Source organism: Euprymna scolopes, chromosome 41 (assembly GCF_053919585.1).
Source record: "Euprymna scolopes isolate OS-2025 chromosome 41, ASM5391958v1, whole genome shotgun sequence".
Classification (NCBI taxonomy): Eukaryota; Metazoa; Mollusca; class Cephalopoda; order Sepiida; family Sepiolidae; genus Euprymna; species Euprymna scolopes.
This window is the reverse complement of record NC_136522.1, coordinates 20,372,015-20,392,341: the sequence shown is the minus strand read 5'-3', so window position 1 is coordinate 20,392,341 and position 20,327 is coordinate 20,372,015. Positions and strand designations below refer to the sequence as shown.

General features: G+C 30.4%; 1 protein-coding gene across 1 annotated transcript in view; it reads left to right on the top strand.

The window, feature by feature from the left end:
• LOC145266708 (uncharacterized) overlaps nt 1–20,327 on the top strand; it is a 64,473-nt gene that overhangs the window by 14,858 nt on the left and 29,288 nt on the right. The window contains exon 2 of the mRNA XM_080122631.1: nt 4,382–4,588. Within this exon, the coding sequence (XP_079978757.1) occupies nt 4,382–4,588 (207 nt within the window). The remainder of the gene's footprint in view (nt 1–4,381; nt 4,589–20,327) is intronic.

Genomic DNA, 20,327 nt, shown 5'->3' with positions numbered 1-20,327 from the left:
ATTTAAATAAGTTAAGGTCTTGAAGACTTTTGAGGCTAAATGGGGGGGGGGCAAATGATTGGATTTAGTTATTTCTTTTTTTCATGGTGCATAACTCAAATTTACATATGTTAAGGCCTAAAACCGCACTGTTTGTTCATTTTCACCAGGATTTGACGTCCCATGGGGACTTTTGGGGCAAAATGGGGTGGGAGTAAATGCTGAACTTAGTCATTTTTATGCCTCGTTCACTGTGCAATCACGGGGGAACCATGCATTCTTCACTTGTTTTCAATATAATTTAAAAATAAAATTGGACCCTTATTTCTGTTTTTTTTTTCTGTTTTTAACGTTGTGTGTATGTGGTAACTCGTACCCTCCGGATTCCTTATGCCACCCATATGGGGAGGCAATGCACGGCACCAAAGCGGGTATACGTTAGATAGCGGAGTATCAAAACGGGGATATGTAATAGAGAGAGGTTTTGAAACAGCACTAAACAAGGATGTGTTGCATTCCCATGGGGTTGTGTCTAAACACCTTTCACGATAAATAAAGGACGTGATAACATCTTTGTCTCTTGTCAGACAAAGAAAGACCTACCTTCGACAAATGGACGAATATCATTCTATGGGCTTAGAACATTTGGGGACATCAAAATCTCAGCGTGCATCTTACGTAGCTAGATGAAGCTACGCTATGTGGGACATGCTACTCGCAGACCAGCAGGAGAAGAAATAATAGAAAACAGAGGCATCAAGTCGAAACACTTGAAAATTTAACTGGAGTACATGAGTAAGAAACGGACGACTGTTTCCATTTTTTACGTCTCTTGTTACGTGGATGCAAAACAAATGAGAGAGGTGTTGAGACTGAACGGCTTGTGGAAAAGGCATGTTCCCAGTTTCGGACCCCTGTCAAGGTGGCGATTGAGGCTGAAGGCAGCTATATTAAATAAATGATAGCTTTACTACATAATCAAGTTACCTGAATTGATTTTCTAAAATAAGTTTTAAAATAAAGCTGTAGTGTTGCTTTCCTTAGAGCGTACGTAGGTAGTGTTGCTTTCTTTAGGGCGTACGTAGGTAGTGTTGCTTTCTTTAGGGCGTACGTAGGTAGTGTTGCTTTCTTTAGAGCGTACGTAGGTAGTGTTGCTTTCTTTAGAGCGTACGTAGGTAGTGTTGCTTTCTTTAGAGCGTACGTAGGTAGTGTTGCTTTCTTTAGAGCGTACGTAGGTAGTGTTGCTTTCTTTAGAGCGTACGTAGGTAGTGTTGCTTTCTTTAGGGCGTACGTAGGTAGTGTTGCTTTCTTTAGAGTGTACATAGGTAGTGTTGCTTTCTTAAGAGCGTACGTAGGTAGTGTTGCTTTCTTTAGAGCGTACGTAGGTAGTGTTGCTTTCTTTAGGGCGTACGTAGGTAGTGTTGCTTTCTTTAGAGCGTACGTAGGTAGTGTTGCTTTCTTTAGAGCGTACGTAGGTAGTGTTGCTTTCTTTAGGGCATACGTAGGTAGTGTTGCTTTCTTTAGGGCGTACATAGGTAGTGTTGCTTTCTGTAGGGCGTACGTAGGTAGTGTTGCTTTCTTTAGAACGTACGTAGGTAGTGCTGCTTTCTTTAGAGCGTACGTAGATAGTGTTGCTTTCTTTAGAGCGTACGTAGGTAGTGTTGCTTTCTTTAGAGCGTACGTAGGTAGTGTTGCTTTCTTTAGAGCATACGTAGGTAGTGTTGCTTTCTTTAGAGCGTACGTAGGTAGTGTTGCTTTCTTTAGGGCGTACGTAGGTAGTGTTGCTTTCTTTAGAGCGTACGTAGGTAGTGTTGCTTTCTTTAGAGCGTACGTAGGTAGTGTTGCTTTCTTTAGAGCGTACGTAGGTAGTGTTGCTTTCTTTAGAGCGTATGTAGGTAGTGTTGCTTTCTTTAGAGCGTACGTAGGTAGTGTTGCTTTCTTTAGGGCGTACGTAGGTAGTGTTGCTTTCTTTAGAACGTACGTAGGTAGTGCTGCTTTCTTTAGAGCGTACGTAGGTAGTGTTGCTTTCTTTAGAGTGTACGTAGGTAGTGTTGCTTTCTTTAGAGCGTACGTAGGTAGTGTTGCTTTCTTTAGAGCGTACGTAGGTAGTTTTGCTTTCTTTAGAGCGTACGTAGGTAGTGTTGCTTTCTTTAGAGCGTACGTAGGTAGTGTTGCTTTCTCTAGGGCGTATGTAGGTAGTGTCGCTTTCTTTTGATCGTACGTAGGTAGTGTTGCTTTCTTTAGAGCGTACGTAGGTAGTGTTGCTTTCTTTAGGGCGTATGTAGGTAGTGTTGCTTTCTTTAGAGCGTACGTAGGTAGTGTTGCTTTCTTTAGGGCGTACGTAGGTAGTGTTGCTTTCTTTAGAGCGTAAGTAGGTAGTGTTGCTTTCTTTAGAGCGTACGTAGGTAGTGTTGCTTTCTTTAGAACGTACGTAGGTAGTGTTGCTTTCTTTAGAGCGTACGTAGGTAGTGTTGCTTTCTTTAGAACGTACGTAGGTAGTGTTGCTTTCTTTAGAACGTACGTAGGTAGTGTTGTTTTCTTTATCGTTCCACCTTGTACATTTGCTACAATCAGCTTTTCCTTTTACGGTGGCAAATGGTAAACAGTGACCTTTGCAATTCTGAAGTAAAGATTTTCCCCGGATCCTACCTAAAGAAATTGACGACAACGGCTTTAACGTTAAACCAAGATTCGATGTAGTCAGTTTAATGGTGTTCCAATTCCTTAACTTGGTGCAACCAGACCGGGCTGTCTAAAAATAGCTTCTGTACTTAAATGCACCTACATTAACACCTTTTTTTTTTTAACTCTTGGCACAACTATATCATGTTCTGCAAAACCAAAAACAAAAACAACAGTTCTTCTCTCCCAGTCCAAAAAGCAAATACATTCAAAACTTTTGGACTCAGAATAAAATTGATCTCCAAAGAAGCAAATCAACCAAAATCCATGAAACTGTCCTACTCAAAACCCTCCATGAAAAATCGCAACCACCAACATCGGTCGAAGTTTAAGTAAACACGAAAAGAAACATGCCCATCCCTTTCTTACCATGATGATCTCAATAAAATCAAAGAAAAATATCCCCCCCACCCACACCCACACACACACACACCCACACACACACACACCCACACACACACACACACACACACACACACACATCTATACAGATGAGTCTAAACAAAATAATGCAACAGCTAGTGCAGTAATACTCAACAAATCAACCAAAAAAACAAACAAACCTCCCAAAAGAAACATCAATTTTTAGTGCCGAAATACATGCTTTAATCCTAGCTCTCAATCTAACCTCCAATAACAAAGAATCCAAATTTATAATCCTTTCAGACTTCCAATCTACTTTAAAAGCTATCAAAAATAAAAAGATGGACAACCAATTACTCGCAAAATTACCCCACAAATTAAGTGAATTGAACAGTTGAAAAGAAGTCATTTTCTGCTGGATACCGAGCCATTCTGGTATCCAAGGTAACGAATTAGCATATTCAGCAGCAAAAACCACCTTAAATTGATGCAAATTTTAAAATTCCATACACAGATCTTAAAAGACATATCAACATATATACAACAGAGATTTAACCCACTCATATGTCCACCCACCAAAAAAAAAAAAAAAAAAAAAAGAAAAAGGAAGCTAATCCATCTGTACCTTGTCAAATACCACTCACAATAAAACACATACTAACTGAATGCACTGATTTTGTAACAACGAGAAATTATTCCTACAAAGTAAATCGGAAAAGTCTGACGATGTTCACTCTACACAAGTCTGAACGCTTCTTTCTTAGAATTGCCCGCCTATTGAACACTGCTCTGCTGGCTTGCTTCTTGACAGACTACAATATCGTTGCCTTCAAGTCCAATGTAAACAAGTTCGGAAAAGTCTGACGATGTTCAGTCTACACAGGTCTGAACGCTTCTGCCTACTCCCCCAGCAACCTGCTTTTATGTTGCCCGGTCGCACCCCAAAATCACGTGTGAGACACGATTTTTCGTGAACTGTGCGAGACCGTGGTCGCCATCTTGGATCTTTTCGTTTTTTCCTTTTCAGCCCGCAGGACAGACAGACAGACATGAGAACGTTTTTTGAAGTAAGCTTTCTCAATGTTTTCTTCATAGCAAATCAATATCAATGTTTTTATTTATTCAATAAAAACAATCTTCACATTATACTTTTATATGTTAAAAAAATTGGCCTTCATAAAAATGTAAAAAAAAACAACCCTTTATACAACAGCTCTCTGAACCCATAAACACTCTGCATAAAATAACCCAAAGGGTTGACATGCTGCAAAACCCAACAAACCAAACAAACAAACAAACAAATAAACAAACAAACAAACAATTCCTTAACTATTTGAAATCTGTTTTTCTTTTGCAGGCCTGCGCTCAACGAAATGGCACCGACTCAATTCAACATGTATCCAAATAAATGACACGAGAATCAATCGCTATAAAGCTATCGAATCATGCCAAGAAAAAGGCGCCGGCTTATATACGTTTAAAAACAGGGCGGAAATACTCGCGTTTAACCCTTTTTTACAGACTAGAAACTGGTTACAGGTATCAGCGAAAAAGACTGTCTCTGGTAAGAAGTTTTCTTACTATCTTTCTCTCTCTCTCTCTCTCTCTCTCTCTTTCTCTCTCTCTCTTTCTCGGTCCTGGATATGACCTTAAACTATATCCAGTGGTGAGGCCCCAGCTTGTGGGCTTTGGGGAGTGTGGAGCCACCCTTTAATTACCATTGCTCCCAGGTCCACTCTGACCCGGAGTGGTAGTACCTGTTAGGGTTCCAACTATGGGTTAAACAGAAACCAACGTGAAAACAACAAATATATTCTATTAGAAAAATCGTTCTTCAAAATCTTTGGATTCGGCATTAAATAACCCGGAAAGGGTTGATATGCCGTAAAACAAAAACAACCAACCTCTCTTTCTATCTATCTATCTATCTATCTATCTATCTATCTATCTATATATAGGAACTCCTTCTTTCGAAGTGGCAAATGGGACTTGTTCGGCCAAAAATAATTTTAATGTTGCTCCTTGTGGAGCTTCCTTATGTAAGACTTGTAATATTCTAATAACATCTAAAGAATATAAGTCAAATGTGACTCCAAAAATTTATTCAGTTATTAATCATTCTAAAGAGATCTGTAATGTAGGTCCCAAAATTTAGTCTCCCTGTTGTCCTGTAAAAATTGTAATTTACAATACGTAGGGGAAACTGTAATGCCTCTAAATAAACGCATGAATTTGCATAGGACTAGCACTGGGGGATGTATTCATGTTGTTAAACATTTTAAAGAAACCTGTAGTTGTCTTTTTCCGTACAAATAATTGAAACATTTAAAAGTAATGGATATCATAGTTTAGGAAATGTGGATAACGATATCCTAAAAATGCGCCAGGATAAGGAAGACGAAATAATTAAAAAAAAAATGCGAGTAATTTACCCATATGGTTTGAATATTAAAGTTAAAAAAAAAAATAACCTACAAGATTCTGAAAATGTAGGTCGATTATATCCAGCTTTGCCTCGCTACGGTATTAGAGATAGAACTTATGTTAATAGAAATAATAGAGAATCAGCTATTTCATGCGAGGATTTTTTTAGTAAAACTAAAGATATTATAATTAATCAAATTTCTGAGTCGTTCAATTACATTAGAAAACTACTTAATCAAACAAAAAATAAGTTTTGATGGAAATAGCATCGAAAATATTATTACAACCGGATACGATATATGGGAAAGACTATTTCATTCAATGGTATGATTATATTCTGGATATAATCGACACTAAATTATATAAGCCACCTGTGGAAGGTATAAAAAAGAAATCTAGAAATGTTTGTGTAGTTTTGTATGAAAATAAAGGTTTTGATGATATAAATTTACCAAAAATATTAAATAAACAAAAAAAAAAAAATACAATTACTACCTAATGAGCTACAGACAAAAGATCAAAAACCAAGTGTTACATATAAACTAGGGCCAACAATACGTAATAAAGTTTTCAATTATAAAAAAAACAAACAAAAAAAAAACACAAACGGTAGCACATATAAATATAAATGATATTATAAATATTCCAGAATGTGAATGTAATTCCTCTCCTTTCTGTAATAATGAGATAAAACATGTAATTATAGGAGATTTAAAGATAGCAAATAATTCTAAATTAAGAATACTCCTTAGAATTATAGAGAGCCTAAATGCCTAAATTACACTAAATTCGTAAAAGAAGTAACTAAAGCACTAGAAGGTGTTATTATGTCTATGGTAAAGAAATATAAATTAGAACAGTCTACGTTTGATGCATGAAAAAATAATATACTTGAATGCGTAAATGAAAAGGTTAAACGTATAAAAAATTTAAACACCCTAGAAAAACCAATCCTCTTTTAAAAAATTCAGAAATACTGGAGGAACTTGAAATACTTCAAGATAGGTTTGTAATAGTTCCGATTGTTAAAGCGGCAAACAATATGGCTTTTATACGTAAAACATATTATATACAACGTTTATTGATAGAAGTAGGAATTATAGATAACGTTTCAGATTCATATAAAGTAAGTAATGTTAATCTAGATAGCTTTATTCTGAATAATAGTATTATTTTTTTACACAGTGGTCACCATTTATCAAGGCCCGGAAGCCACCTAGGGATAAGAGTTATTGTAAGTACATTAAGTTAGTGTGTAGATTTGTAGTGTTTACTTAAGGGGGCGGTTCATTAGGAATTTGTTAACGTTGGACTTGAACACATCCAAGTTGTAGTCAGGTGGGAAGCAGACAGACGGAACAGAGTTCCACAGGCGTGCAGTTCTAAGAAAGAAGCTTTGTTCATGGAATCCACGTTTTGATTTAGGCACAGATAAAAAGTGGGGGAAATTTTTCACAGTGGATTCAGCTAGACGGGTGTTTTTCGTGAAAGATTGACGAGGGGGGACCAGAGATTGGAGTTCAGACGAGCACCTGCCATGGAAATAACGATAAAACAAGGATAGGCTCGCAACGTCTCTTCTGTGGGAGAGAGGTTGCAGGGTAGAGAAAAGGGCATCCCCCACTAAGCCACAAAGTCTATTTTGTACTCTGTCAAGGCAGGATAGGCTGTTTTTAGCAGCTCCTGCCCAGATATGGCAGCAGTATTCCATCCATATTAGTAAAAAGGTAGGATTAAAGTTAGACGACCCCCCCCCCAAAAAAAAAAACTTCCATGTATGTATTAGATACCTAAAATGCACAAAAATCCAGTTAGCGCTAGGTTTATTGTAGGTTCAAAGACGTGCATGACTAAACCTTTATGTAAAGCTATATCTAAAATATTTCAATTACTTATAAATCAAATAAATAATTTCCACCAGAAAAGAAAATTCTATAGCAATATTAATCTAGTTTGAGTAGTAAATAATTCACAACCAGTGGAAGAAAAATTAGATAAAATAAATTCCAGAAAAGCAAAATATATAGCTACTTATTATTTCAGTACGCTATATACTAAAATTCCGCACGAACAACTTATAAAATAATTAAATGATACTGTGGATTTAGCTTTTGGAGGTGGCAAAGATAAATATATAGACTTTTCAAACTCTAAAGCTTTCTGATGTAAAAATAAAAATAGCAAAACTAGTGTTTCTAAAGGTATTTTAAAAATACTTGTAAGTCATCTTATTAAAGAATGTTGTTTTCAAATAGGAAATAAAGTATTGCTCCCAACGATAGGTATCCCAATGGGATTGGATCCTGTACCATTTTGGGCAAATCTGTATTTACATAAACTCTAGTCTTTATATATATATATATATATATATATATATATATATATATATATATATATATATATATATGTGTGTATATATATCATGTCATTACAAATAAAAAATGATATCTCCAAAACATATTATTTTCATGGGCGTAGAAGATTTATAGATGACCTTATATGTATAAACGATAACGATGAATTCGAAAAAAATAAACATTTTATAGATCAAAAGGAATTAGAATTGAATTGTGAACATAAAGGACACCATGCTACATTTCTGGATTAAGATATTTGAGGATGGGCTTTTTCTTTATAAAATATTTGATAAAAGAAACTCTTTCTCTTTTCAAATAGTACGTATGCCGCATAAAGATAGCACCTGCCTTGTTTTTATGTTTTATGGAACCATTGTGTTCGGGTTTTTGAGAATAGCTCGCGTTACTTTAAAATTAACAGATTTTATACCACCAGATTTAGCTTAGTAATAAGGATGATAAAACATGCTGGGGATAAAAAATAAAATATTAAACAGTTAAAAAAAGCATTTGTTCATTATCCTAATACTTTTGAATCGTTTAAAATGAACCAGAATATATTAATAAAGGAAATCCAAAACTATATTATTAATGTATAAAAAGTATTTATATAAAAAAATGTATATATGTATAAATATTTAAAAACTTTATATATATTTAACTTTCAAAAAATAAGAATGTAAATGTACAAAATGCTAATCATAGTGGAAATGATTTATATATGGGTATATATATATATATATATATATATATATATATATATATATATAAACATGGATATATATATATAGGATATATATATATATATATATATATATATATAGGATATATAAACTAAAATATTTCTCAATATTGAATCGTAATTGTTTTTTTGGTCATCATGTTTTTATAACTGCCGTCTCCTGTGTCCATCATTACAACGAGAAAAGGTATTGTCAATTTATATATAAGAACCATTTGAAAATTATCATCTAAAAAATATATGTTTAGAAAGTATATATGTCATACTATTTATGTTATATAAACAGAGCCATTTCATACAGAACAGTCAAAGCATAAATGCCAACCTCTCAATCTATCGGTCTATCTATCTAGATATGAAATCCCCTCTCAAAGTGTAATTATATGTACTCTCTCTCAATTATTAACTCTCACTCTCTCTCTCTTTATATACACCTCTTAATGTCTCCATATCTCACAACATGATCACACACATGAATCTCAAAGACCCTCTTACAACCAAGAACACTTAATAAGACAGTATGTAACATATGGATATATATATATATATATATATATATATATATATATATATATATATATATAATTGTTAATTTCTCAGACATAACCTTAAATCTTGAAACTTCTACCTTTGAACCATACCATAAACCTAACCAATCACTTCTATATGTCCACAATCAATCAAACCACCCTAAATCAATATTAAAATCAATAGTTCCCAATATCGCTCTAAGAATTTCTAGACTGTCTTCTACTAAATCAATATTTACCAAAAATGAAAAATACGATAATGAAGCCCTTAAAAACTCTGGATATAATTCACAAATTAAATTCATAAATGAAAATGATAGAAACATAAACTGCATTAAAAATAAACCTATTAAGAGCGTAATAACATATAATATGGCAATGTCTTCCCGTATACGAGTTAAGAAAAATAACCAAGAGACAAAAAAAGATGAAACCAAACTACAAATATTAGATAATAATACAAATAAACAACAAACTAAAACCCGTAAACGTAAGAATAGACACAAGGAGATCCTATGGTTCAACCCCCCGTATTCCAAAAACCTAGAAACAAACATAGCCAGAGAATTTTTTAAAATATTAGATAAGAACTTTAAAGCCCCCCATAGATATAATAAAATTTTCAATAAGAACACAATTAAAGTCTCTTACTCTACTATGCCTAACCTTCATCAGAAAATAATTAGCTCTAATAATAAGAAAATTAATAAACTACAAAATACAACTATACAAAATACATCGGACTGTAACTGTAGAAGAAAAAATAAATGTCCCTACAAGGCTCATGTAAAATTAAAAATGTTATCTATAGCTGCACAGTATCAAAAACTCCAAATCTACAAGAACCTATTAACAGCCATAACTCAACTACCAGATTAAATAATAACACCAACTTAAATCAATCTACCGATCAATTACTAATAAACCCACCACATAATAATCCAACAATAGACCTAACGGAAAATAATCACAATAATCAAGGGGTAATATATATTGGTTCCACATCTGGCCCAATAAAACATAGAATTTCAACGCACAAACATTCTTTTAAAAATAACTCTCTATCAAACCAAACTACTCTATCCAACTATATTTGGCAACTAAAAAATAGCAATATTTCTTTCAACTTAAAATGGCAAATAATTGAGACTTGCAAATCATATAAACCAGGAGATAAATTTTGTGCACTATGTACAAAAGAAACCCTAAAAATTTTAAAATATGAAGATATAAAAAATACAACCAAACTAGTAAATTCAAGACACGAGCTTCTAACATGTAATCATAAACGTTGGTTTAAATTTAATAAATATAAACCACCTTTAATCATTAAAAATTACTCATTAGTAAAAATAGATTAAAAATTTTTTTTTTTAAATAAATTAAGTTAGACCAATTACCTCCCTTAGATCCGTAAATCAAATATTAAATAAAGTCAATAATACATGACAAAACTTAAAAACTTGCAAAATAAATATTCTCTCTCTATATATTAACTGTAGCGTCTTTAAATAAAAATACGCTAACGGAAACAATTTACTGCACGAGCGTCACCCTTTTAAAATTCATCGTACAATAAAATAAAAAGCTATAGCGAACATCTAAATGACTACTTTAAACACAGTTCCTGATTTAAAAAAAAGAAAAACTAAAAGGCAACTATCTCTATATATTTTTAAATCAAATTTATTATGTAAATTCAAAAAATATATATTTTTTCTACTCATTTCTATCTATAACCTATATTAATTTTCTTATAAATTTTAAATCCAAACCTTTTATTTCAATTTTTTCAGATTCATCTGCCTTACTTTTAATGCTAGGTTTATTTATGGTGTCTTTTAAATTCAATAAAAATCCTCCTAAATTTGCTGATGAGGAGACCGTGCTTACCAAAAAAACTATATATAATTGTTCTACATAACTTCATGTATACCACAAATAAAAAGCACGGATTTCCGAAACGATCGTACAGATAATTGACTTTGTTGTTGTTCCTTTTTATGAAACTGATTTTCAATTTAATTAAAATTTGATTTTTAAATTAAAAATTTTTTTTTTAAATTTTTAAATTGAAAATCACTTTACTTAATATTGAATTAGCTCTAGGACATTTAACTATCGAGCTTATTATATATCTAAATTACAACGAGAATTTCCTGTATTTTCATTAAACTAGTAATTTCACTGTTACATTAAAATACACTTAGCTCTTTAGACTATTATTCTAATCTCTTTTAAATTATATATATATATATATATATATATACGGATATTTATATATATGGATATATATATATGTATGGATGTATATAATGGATATATATATATATATGGATATATATATGGATATATATATATATATATGGATATATATATATATGGATATATATATGGATATATATATATATGGATATATATATATATGGATATATATATATGGATATATATATATATATGGATATATATCCATATATATATGGATATATATATATATGGATATATATATATATGGATATATATATATGGATATATATTATATATATATCCATATATATGGATATATGGATATATATATATATGGATATATATATATATATATGATATATATATATATATATCCATATATATATGGATATATGGATATATATATATATGGATATATATATATATGATATATATATATATGGATATATATATATATGGATATATGGAGATATATATGGATATATGGATATATATATATATGGATATATATATATGGATATATGGATACATATATATATATATGGATATATATATATGGATATATGGATACACACACACACACACACATATATATATATATATATATATATATATATATATATATATGGATATATATATATATGGATATATGGATATATATATATATGGATATATGGATATATATATATATGGATATATGGATATATATATATATGGATATATATATATATGGATATATGGATATATATATATGGATATATGGATATATATATATGAATATATATATATGGATATATATATATGGATATATATATATATATATATATATATATATGGATATATATATATATATACATATATGGATATCTATATATATAAAAATGTAACTCTTGGTTCGTTCGGAATTAATAGTCTAAAAAACCACTGGACGGATGGCTTCCACGTTTTGGTATAATATGTTTACTATATCCATGTGTGTTTTTATATATTTCTTTTTAATTATAACATTATACTTCATTTTTCTATGATAAATAGATGTTTTTCTTTGTACCGAGAGGCCATTTTTTTATTTAGGGACAATTATTTATTACCGCTTCCTGTCATGTGACCAGTGTTACAATTTAGCGGTTTTCCTGCTAGATCTGGAGATTTCGTTTGCAATCTAGCGGGGAATTCTAGAAAATCTGGAGATATTTCGCACCCACACACCCGCATTAGATTATTAAAAAATAAAGAAAAGCGCTTGAAAATACTTTCAAACATAAAATAAACTCATTCATGTAAGTAAAAAAAAAAGTAGCATTTATTGCCTTTGGTAACAATTATTTATTGATTATTTGTTTTGTTTTTCACCTTTTTTCGACTAACCATTGTTAAATCTCACTATAAAATCGATTTTTCCAAGTACATTTTACCTCCGAAGTTTAGTTGAAAATACGATCTAAAATTGTAAAAAGCAAGAAACAATAGCAAAAAAAAAAACTTATACCAATACAGTAGAATTTAATTATCTACCAACCTAAATACTTTTAATATGCAAAACAAAGTTTTTTTGTTTTTTACTTTTCTAATTTCAAAATATGTTGCACCATTATTGTGATGTTTAATTTGCAGTATATTTCAATTTAACTTTTATTATAAAAAGTTTGAGTTTATGATTTGTTTCCTGCAAAAAAAAATACCCTCTCTGAAAAAAACAGGCAAAACTAGCTTATAAAATATGTAAGCCTTCTGGGGAGCTAATCGCTTCAATATAATTCAAGAAACATATAGTGAGAAAACATGGAACATTTTATATATTGAATATACTATATTTATAATTTTTTTTATTGTAGGAAGTTAAAATATGGATTTTTTTTTTAGGAGGGGGGGATTGATATTTTTTAAAATTTCAGACGATAAAAATTAAAAATCTAGCGATTTTCTGGACATTTCTTTCTCCTGATCTCGCGGGGTTTTTTTTAAATCTCAGTTGACAACATTGCATCACTAAAAAAACACTACAGGCTAAATGTAAACAGAATGTGTTTACAATATCGGTAAATTTTCAATGCGTTTAATTACATGATTATTGATAATGTAACCATGTGATTGAACTTTAATCTAAATTAACCACACGTGGTCGCTTGGTAGGTACAATGAATGCCGACGCTCAAAGTGTATACACATTTTGACTCCTCCCTTTACTTAAAAATTCACCAAAAATCAGGAAATTTTTCGAATTTTAATGAAAATTGCAGTATTTTTCAAATAATGATCGCAGAATATAATGAACTAATTACTTTTACTTAACTCTTAGGGAAAATGTTTTATTTTGTTTAAACAAAAAATACCTTTTCGAAAGTTATGGTTTTCAGTAGTAAATAAAAAACGCAAGAATTTATTTTTGCTTTTTTTAAAGCATCGTAATTTGTAACAATAAAAAATAATTTTTACAGTAACATTACGAAAAAAGACCCTAAAGTCCGTATTAATGAATTCGATATAACTCGAAGAAAAATGAATTCTCGCATACTATTCAGGAAATTAAAGATTCAATAAGATTCCTATTTCAGACACCTAAATTATTTAGGGTGAAATGAGTTTAGAAATTTATAGCCGAACCTAAATATTTTTTTTTGGTAAATATCCAGATACGCTACTACAGAACACCGACCACTCTAATTTGTTTGGGGGGGGGTGATGTTGGGGCGCGCGCGCCCCAACATCACCCCCCCGCTCGCACCCCCAATGTACAAAGTAAAATCTTCGGAAAATGTTAAATGGTGTTCTAATTGGTAAATGTCGGTGCGTTACTTACGGAAAATTTGAAAATTTTATGTTCCAGGTAAAAAAAAAAACAGATAAATTAACCCCCCCTACTCCAACTTGGTGTGCTTTCCTTTTCTTATTTTATTTCTTTTTCAGCTAATTTTAAATTTTCCACCCAAAAAGCGCTATAATGTATTTTTGAAAATTAGAAAATTCTATGTCCTGGAAAAAAAATCCCCTCCCCCAACGTAGTTTGCTTGGTGAAGCCGTCGTTTATGCTACAGCGTGCATGCGCGTAGCATAAACGGAAGCTGCAAAATGGTGGAAAGAAGTTCGTGGGTTCAGGGGTAAATACCATGCAAACGGTAAATTTGTCCCAAGTTTGACTATCAGATTCGTTGTCAGCGACCTCAATTACCTATAAAAAAACAAATTAGAGTGGTCGGTCTTCTGTAGTAGCGTATCTGGATATTTACCTTTTTTTTCTTGCTTAAAAAAATAGCATTAATACTGTAAGTTAGGTAAAATTTGCATAGAATGCTCTGCTTTACGGTTGTAAAAATGGAACGGAAATTTGAATTTCGTTCCCTTTTAAATTCGGTACATTTTTACATTACGTCCAACTCATCGTTCACATTCGACACGTCAACTTTTATAGCTTTTCGGGTATTCTGGCAAGGTTAGGGGTGTCTATTCCGAAAGCCGTTCTTAACATGGGTAGATTGGTAGGTGTGTAAGAAATTTCGTGAAAAATAGTGAATAATTCCACCCCGTTTTTCCAAGCTTATAACTCCTCGAAAAATGTAACTCAAGCCCTAATTTTTTTCCAATTAAAGGACCAAGGACCAAGGTTTCATTAAAAAAAAAAACATGTTTAAAAAAAAAAAGGTTTTAACTTCGGACTTTACAGGTAAATTTCTAAAAAACACTACTTTTTTTTTAATTTGAATATATTATTTATTGACCTTTTCTCTTCAATTTATAATTTATTTACTTTTTAATGGACATTTCAAAATGGGAGGCGTGAATTATTCTACCCCCTGTCTTTCCAAGCTTATAACTACTCGAAAAATGTAATTCAAGCCCTAATTTTATTTTCAATTAAAGGAGCAAGGACCAAGGTTTCATAAAAAAAAAAACAAAAGAAAAAACAAACAACGTGGTTAAAAAAAAAGGTTTTAAACTTCGAACTTTACAGGTAAATTTCTAAAAAACATTACTTTTTTGTTTTAAATTTGAATATATTACTTATTGACCTTTTCTCCTCAATTTGTGATATATAAAACTTTGGTGTGTAAATTAATTATTTACTTTTTACTAAACACTTGAAAATGGGGGGCGTGAATTAAAACAAAACGTTTGTCTAAAATATTATATTCGGTTTATTGGAAAGAGCATAAAAATTCACATTGACCCTGAAAATATCGTAAAAATAGAATCAATAGAAAAATTTTGATAGATTTTTAAAGTTTAAAAATTGAAAAATATTGAGTTCGTAAAATTCATTACTGTTTTTTAAAAAATAAAAAAAAATATTTCTATTACTTTTAAAACAACTTTAATAGTTTATTTTGGAAGTATAATCCATAAAGAAAATAAACAACCCACTTTTAAAAGAGAAATTATGAGATTATTATATTTTATTCGCAGTTTCGTGATAGGGGTGTAAAAAATTCCTACAAAAATTCTGATACATCTACTAGATGGGAGTGTTTATTCATTGTAAACGTACCCGACAACCTATAAATGTCGACATTTCCAATGTGAATGGTAAGCTGGACTTAAAAAAGAGGTAAAAAATAAGAAAAATATATACCAAACTGACTTTTTCGTTTAAAAATGGAATTATTTCCCTTTCGTTATTAACTTTAAAAAAAAAAATTTTTTTTAATAAATATTTTGTGTTTTATATACATAAAGTACAATTGTTGAATGTTACTGTTTTGATTATATTCGTTTGGGGGAGCACAATTAAAAAATTAAGAAAGATTAAAACGAAGCGAAATTTAAGTTTCCGTTTCATTTTTACAACAACTATAAAACAGTGCATACTCAGCAAGTTTTATCGTAATTTATAAGCATATTGAAACACTAAATAAACATTTTATTTATTTTTTTGCATAATTAATGATGGAAGTATTTTTCTGTTTATTTTCTTAACATCTGTTAAAAAATAAATAATTTGTACATTCTCTTGAAAAAAAGAATCAAACTTTTCTCTACTTTCACATGTGTTCCATTTTAACAAACTGAGCCACAGCAACGCGTGGCCGGGTACAGCTAGTATATATATATATATATATATATATATATATATATATATATATTGATGTATATATATTGATATATATATATGGATATATATATATGTGGATATATATATGTGGATATATATATATATGCATATATATATGTGGATATATATATGTGGATATATATATATATGGATATATATACATATGGATATATATACATATCTATCTATCTATATATCTATAAAAACAGAGATGTGTGTGCCACAGACGATTTCTGATTGGTTAATCCAATAATCACATCTCCTAAAAAACAATGGTTTCTACGCTCTTACCTTTACCATAAAATATTATGGCTTTATTTATTGTCCATCTTGGAAGGGTTTAATTTTTTAATAACTTGTTAATTACAAATTTAAAAAATACGAAACTTATATACGAAACTAAACTACACGAAATCAAATGCTCCTACAAACTTAGGAGTAGTACGAGCAAGCACACGCGCACACACGCACACACACACGTTCACTACCGTCACGTTGTTATGGCAACCAAACCCGCTGACTTACATAAAAAGTAAACACACACAGCAAATGTGATTTTCTTCATTTTCTCATTTCACTCGTTGTCTTAAATTCATTTCGCGTTTGTATTACTGTACACACAGATTCGAATAAGTTGCCAAAAAACAAATATATAACAAATAAATGTTATCAAAGGCAAGATAAGTTACTTTTCTATCAAACTGGATATATTTTTCGTGTTTTTATTCAATTTAACATGTTTATTCAGCTCGAAAAGCATACAGTGTTTACCGATGTATTGGAAAATTCAAGATGGCGGCCGATTCTCTCTTTAACACGGTAAGTTTGGAAAAAGGTGTAATAAATAAAAAACCGGTTAAAATACTGTTAAAAACTCGCTCAATATATGTTACCGTGACATAGGTTGACATATATTCGGTGGGTTTTTAATAGTATTTTGTATAGTTTTTTTTATTTATAACACCTTTTCCCAAACTTACGGTGTTAAAGAGGGTGTGAGACGCCATCTTGAATTTTCCAACACATCGGTAAACACTGTATGCTGTTCGAGCTGAATAAACATGTTAAATTGAATAAAAACACGAAAAATATATCCAGTTTTTATCGGTTTTTTACCTTCTCTGCAGAAGTACAAAAAAAACAAAAAAACGGAAGGTACTTTTACAGAATGTTAAACTAACCCTAACCGATGTTTTATGTTTAGTTTAGGAAAAGTCAGAAGAAACAAAAGTCATTATTGCATGAAATATACGTATTTAGTTGAAGTATTGTTTATGTCAATTCTTTCGAAGAAATTTAGCAAGAATACCTGTAAACCAGGAAATCGGTAAAATGTCATCATGGATGAATACTTATCTATTATAATTTCTACCCTTGACAAAAACTTAGCCATAACAAAAGAGATTTATTGTTCAGATTGTTTTTGAGATTGATTTTTAAAAAGATATTTTATAAATAAAATCGACATTAAAATTAAAGACTTAAATTACAATAATTAAATTTAAACATTCTTATTTCAATATTTGGCACATAACACCTGCAAAAATGATCACAATGTCAGGATTTCATTTTATTTCAGAATCGATGGCAAATTGTGTAGATTGATATCTCATTATATTAAATACTAATATTTAACATTAGTTTATCATTTAAGCCGATAAAAGGCCTTTTTTTTTTTTTTTTTTTTTTTCTTCGCGTCATAAAAGGATTTGGAGTTTCCTAATCAATCTTTTCGGGTGCAGTTGCACGCTCTCAAAATAACTAAAGTGTTGGCTTTAAAAAAATTGGTTCATTAAAACTAAACAGGTTTAGTTTTAATAAAAAAAAAAAATCGCTTTGGTAATTAGATATGTCGTATGGTTATCCCTAATCGCTGAATAAAACCGCTAACGAGTTGAATGATTACGACATAAAATTAAACTCGGGTTCCTGAAACGGAAACTTCGTTTGTTTTTGTTTTTTTCTTATCAATATATTTACATTGTTATTTTATTTTCATTTTCAATCATTCGAACAGTTTTCTTTTTCAAGTAATCCAAGTTACAAAATTCCCACTGTTTACTATGCTAAAATCACAATGACTAATGTATACCTATTAACCCTTATCCTTGAGTGGCCTCTGGGCCTTGATAAGTGGTGACACCCATGTAAAAAAAAAATCACTCGAACAGTTTTCTTTTTATAATGTATAGTTTTAAAAGTTTAAAAACTATATAGTTTTTACTTCAGGAAAATTAATGGGTCAGTTTTTACGATGTGCCCTGTTAAAATACTGTTAAAAACTCGCTCAATATATGTTACCGTGACATAGGTTGACATATATTCGGCGGGTTTTTAATAGTATTTTGTATAGTTTTTTATTTATAACACCCTTTCCCAAACTTACGGTGTTAAAGAGGGTGTGAGACGCCATCTTGAATTTTCCAACACATCGGTAAACACTGTATGTTTTTCGAGCTGAATAAATATATTACATTGAATAAAAACACAAAAAATATATCCAGTTAGGTAGAAAAGTAACTTATCTTGCCTTTGATAACATTTATTTATATATTTGTTTTTGACTATTTTTTCGAATCTATGTGTACAGTAATACAAACCCACGATATGAATACTCACGTTGTTATATATATATATATATATATATATATATATATATATATATATATATATATATATATATATACATATATATATATATATAAATGAGATTAAAGCAGTTAAAAAACATTTTTAAAACACACACACACACACACCTTTTTCAAAGTGATCAGAAATCGTATAAAAGTAAAAAGGGTAAATTTTTACTTACTTTCCAACTTAATCACCTTTAACGTGACTTTTACAGTTTTTTTTTAAATGGAATTCATTTACCGATACAAAAGAAATGATTAGTAAATAAATCCATGAATAAATATTATAAATGGTTTATTTTACTACTTGCCAGGATGCGGAGGAAAATGAATGAAGGGGGAGGGGAATAAAATAAAAACATTTTGGAAACAGAGTAAGTTTGAAAGAATTGCTTTGCACAGAAAGAAATTAATGAAAAAAGAATAAAATTAAATTTCTTGTCTTTCTTAATTCTTTTTTAGTTTTTTATGAAAAGGGAAGTCAAAATTAAGACTATAAAAAACAATTTTTATTAAGAGCGAACCTCAGTCGTCAGGTCTGTAAAAAAAAAGACGTGGAATAATCAAGAAATGTTTTCTAATACAATTTTTTTTTACTTATGTGTTCATTTGTCTCTTTGAAGTTCGTTTGTTTAATATATCGGTTTGCAATATAATTTTGTCATTCTGTCAGACTCAAATTTTAAATCTATATATCTATAAAAGTGAAAGTGTGTGTGTGTCTGTGTACATTTCCCTACGAAATAACTCTGTCAATTTTTAGTCTACAGACTCGAAATTTGATATACAAGGTACTGAGATTTGGAAAAATCTATGTGATCCGTTTTTAGCCAGAAATTTGGCGATTAAGGGGTCAAAGTTCAACGATTTGAGCTTTGAGAACTCTACCAAACTTCTCCGACAATTTTGGGTCTCCACACTTGAAATTTTAGATATAGCTTCTGTGGACATGGATCTAACTTAATAACTTGATTTGAGGCCAAAACAATAAATTTTCAGGGGTCATAATAGGGGTCAAAGTTTAAAAAATTACCCCCTTTTTTTTGCTCAGCATACACCTCCAAACACCCGGGCAACGCCGGGCACCCATGCTAGTATATATATATATATATTTGGATATATATATATATTTGGTATATATATATATTTGGATATATATATATATATATATATATATATATGGATATATATATATATGGATATATATATATATATATTTGGTATATATATATATATATATATATATATATATATATATATTTGGATATATATATATATATTTGGTATATATATATATATATATATATATATATATTTGGATAT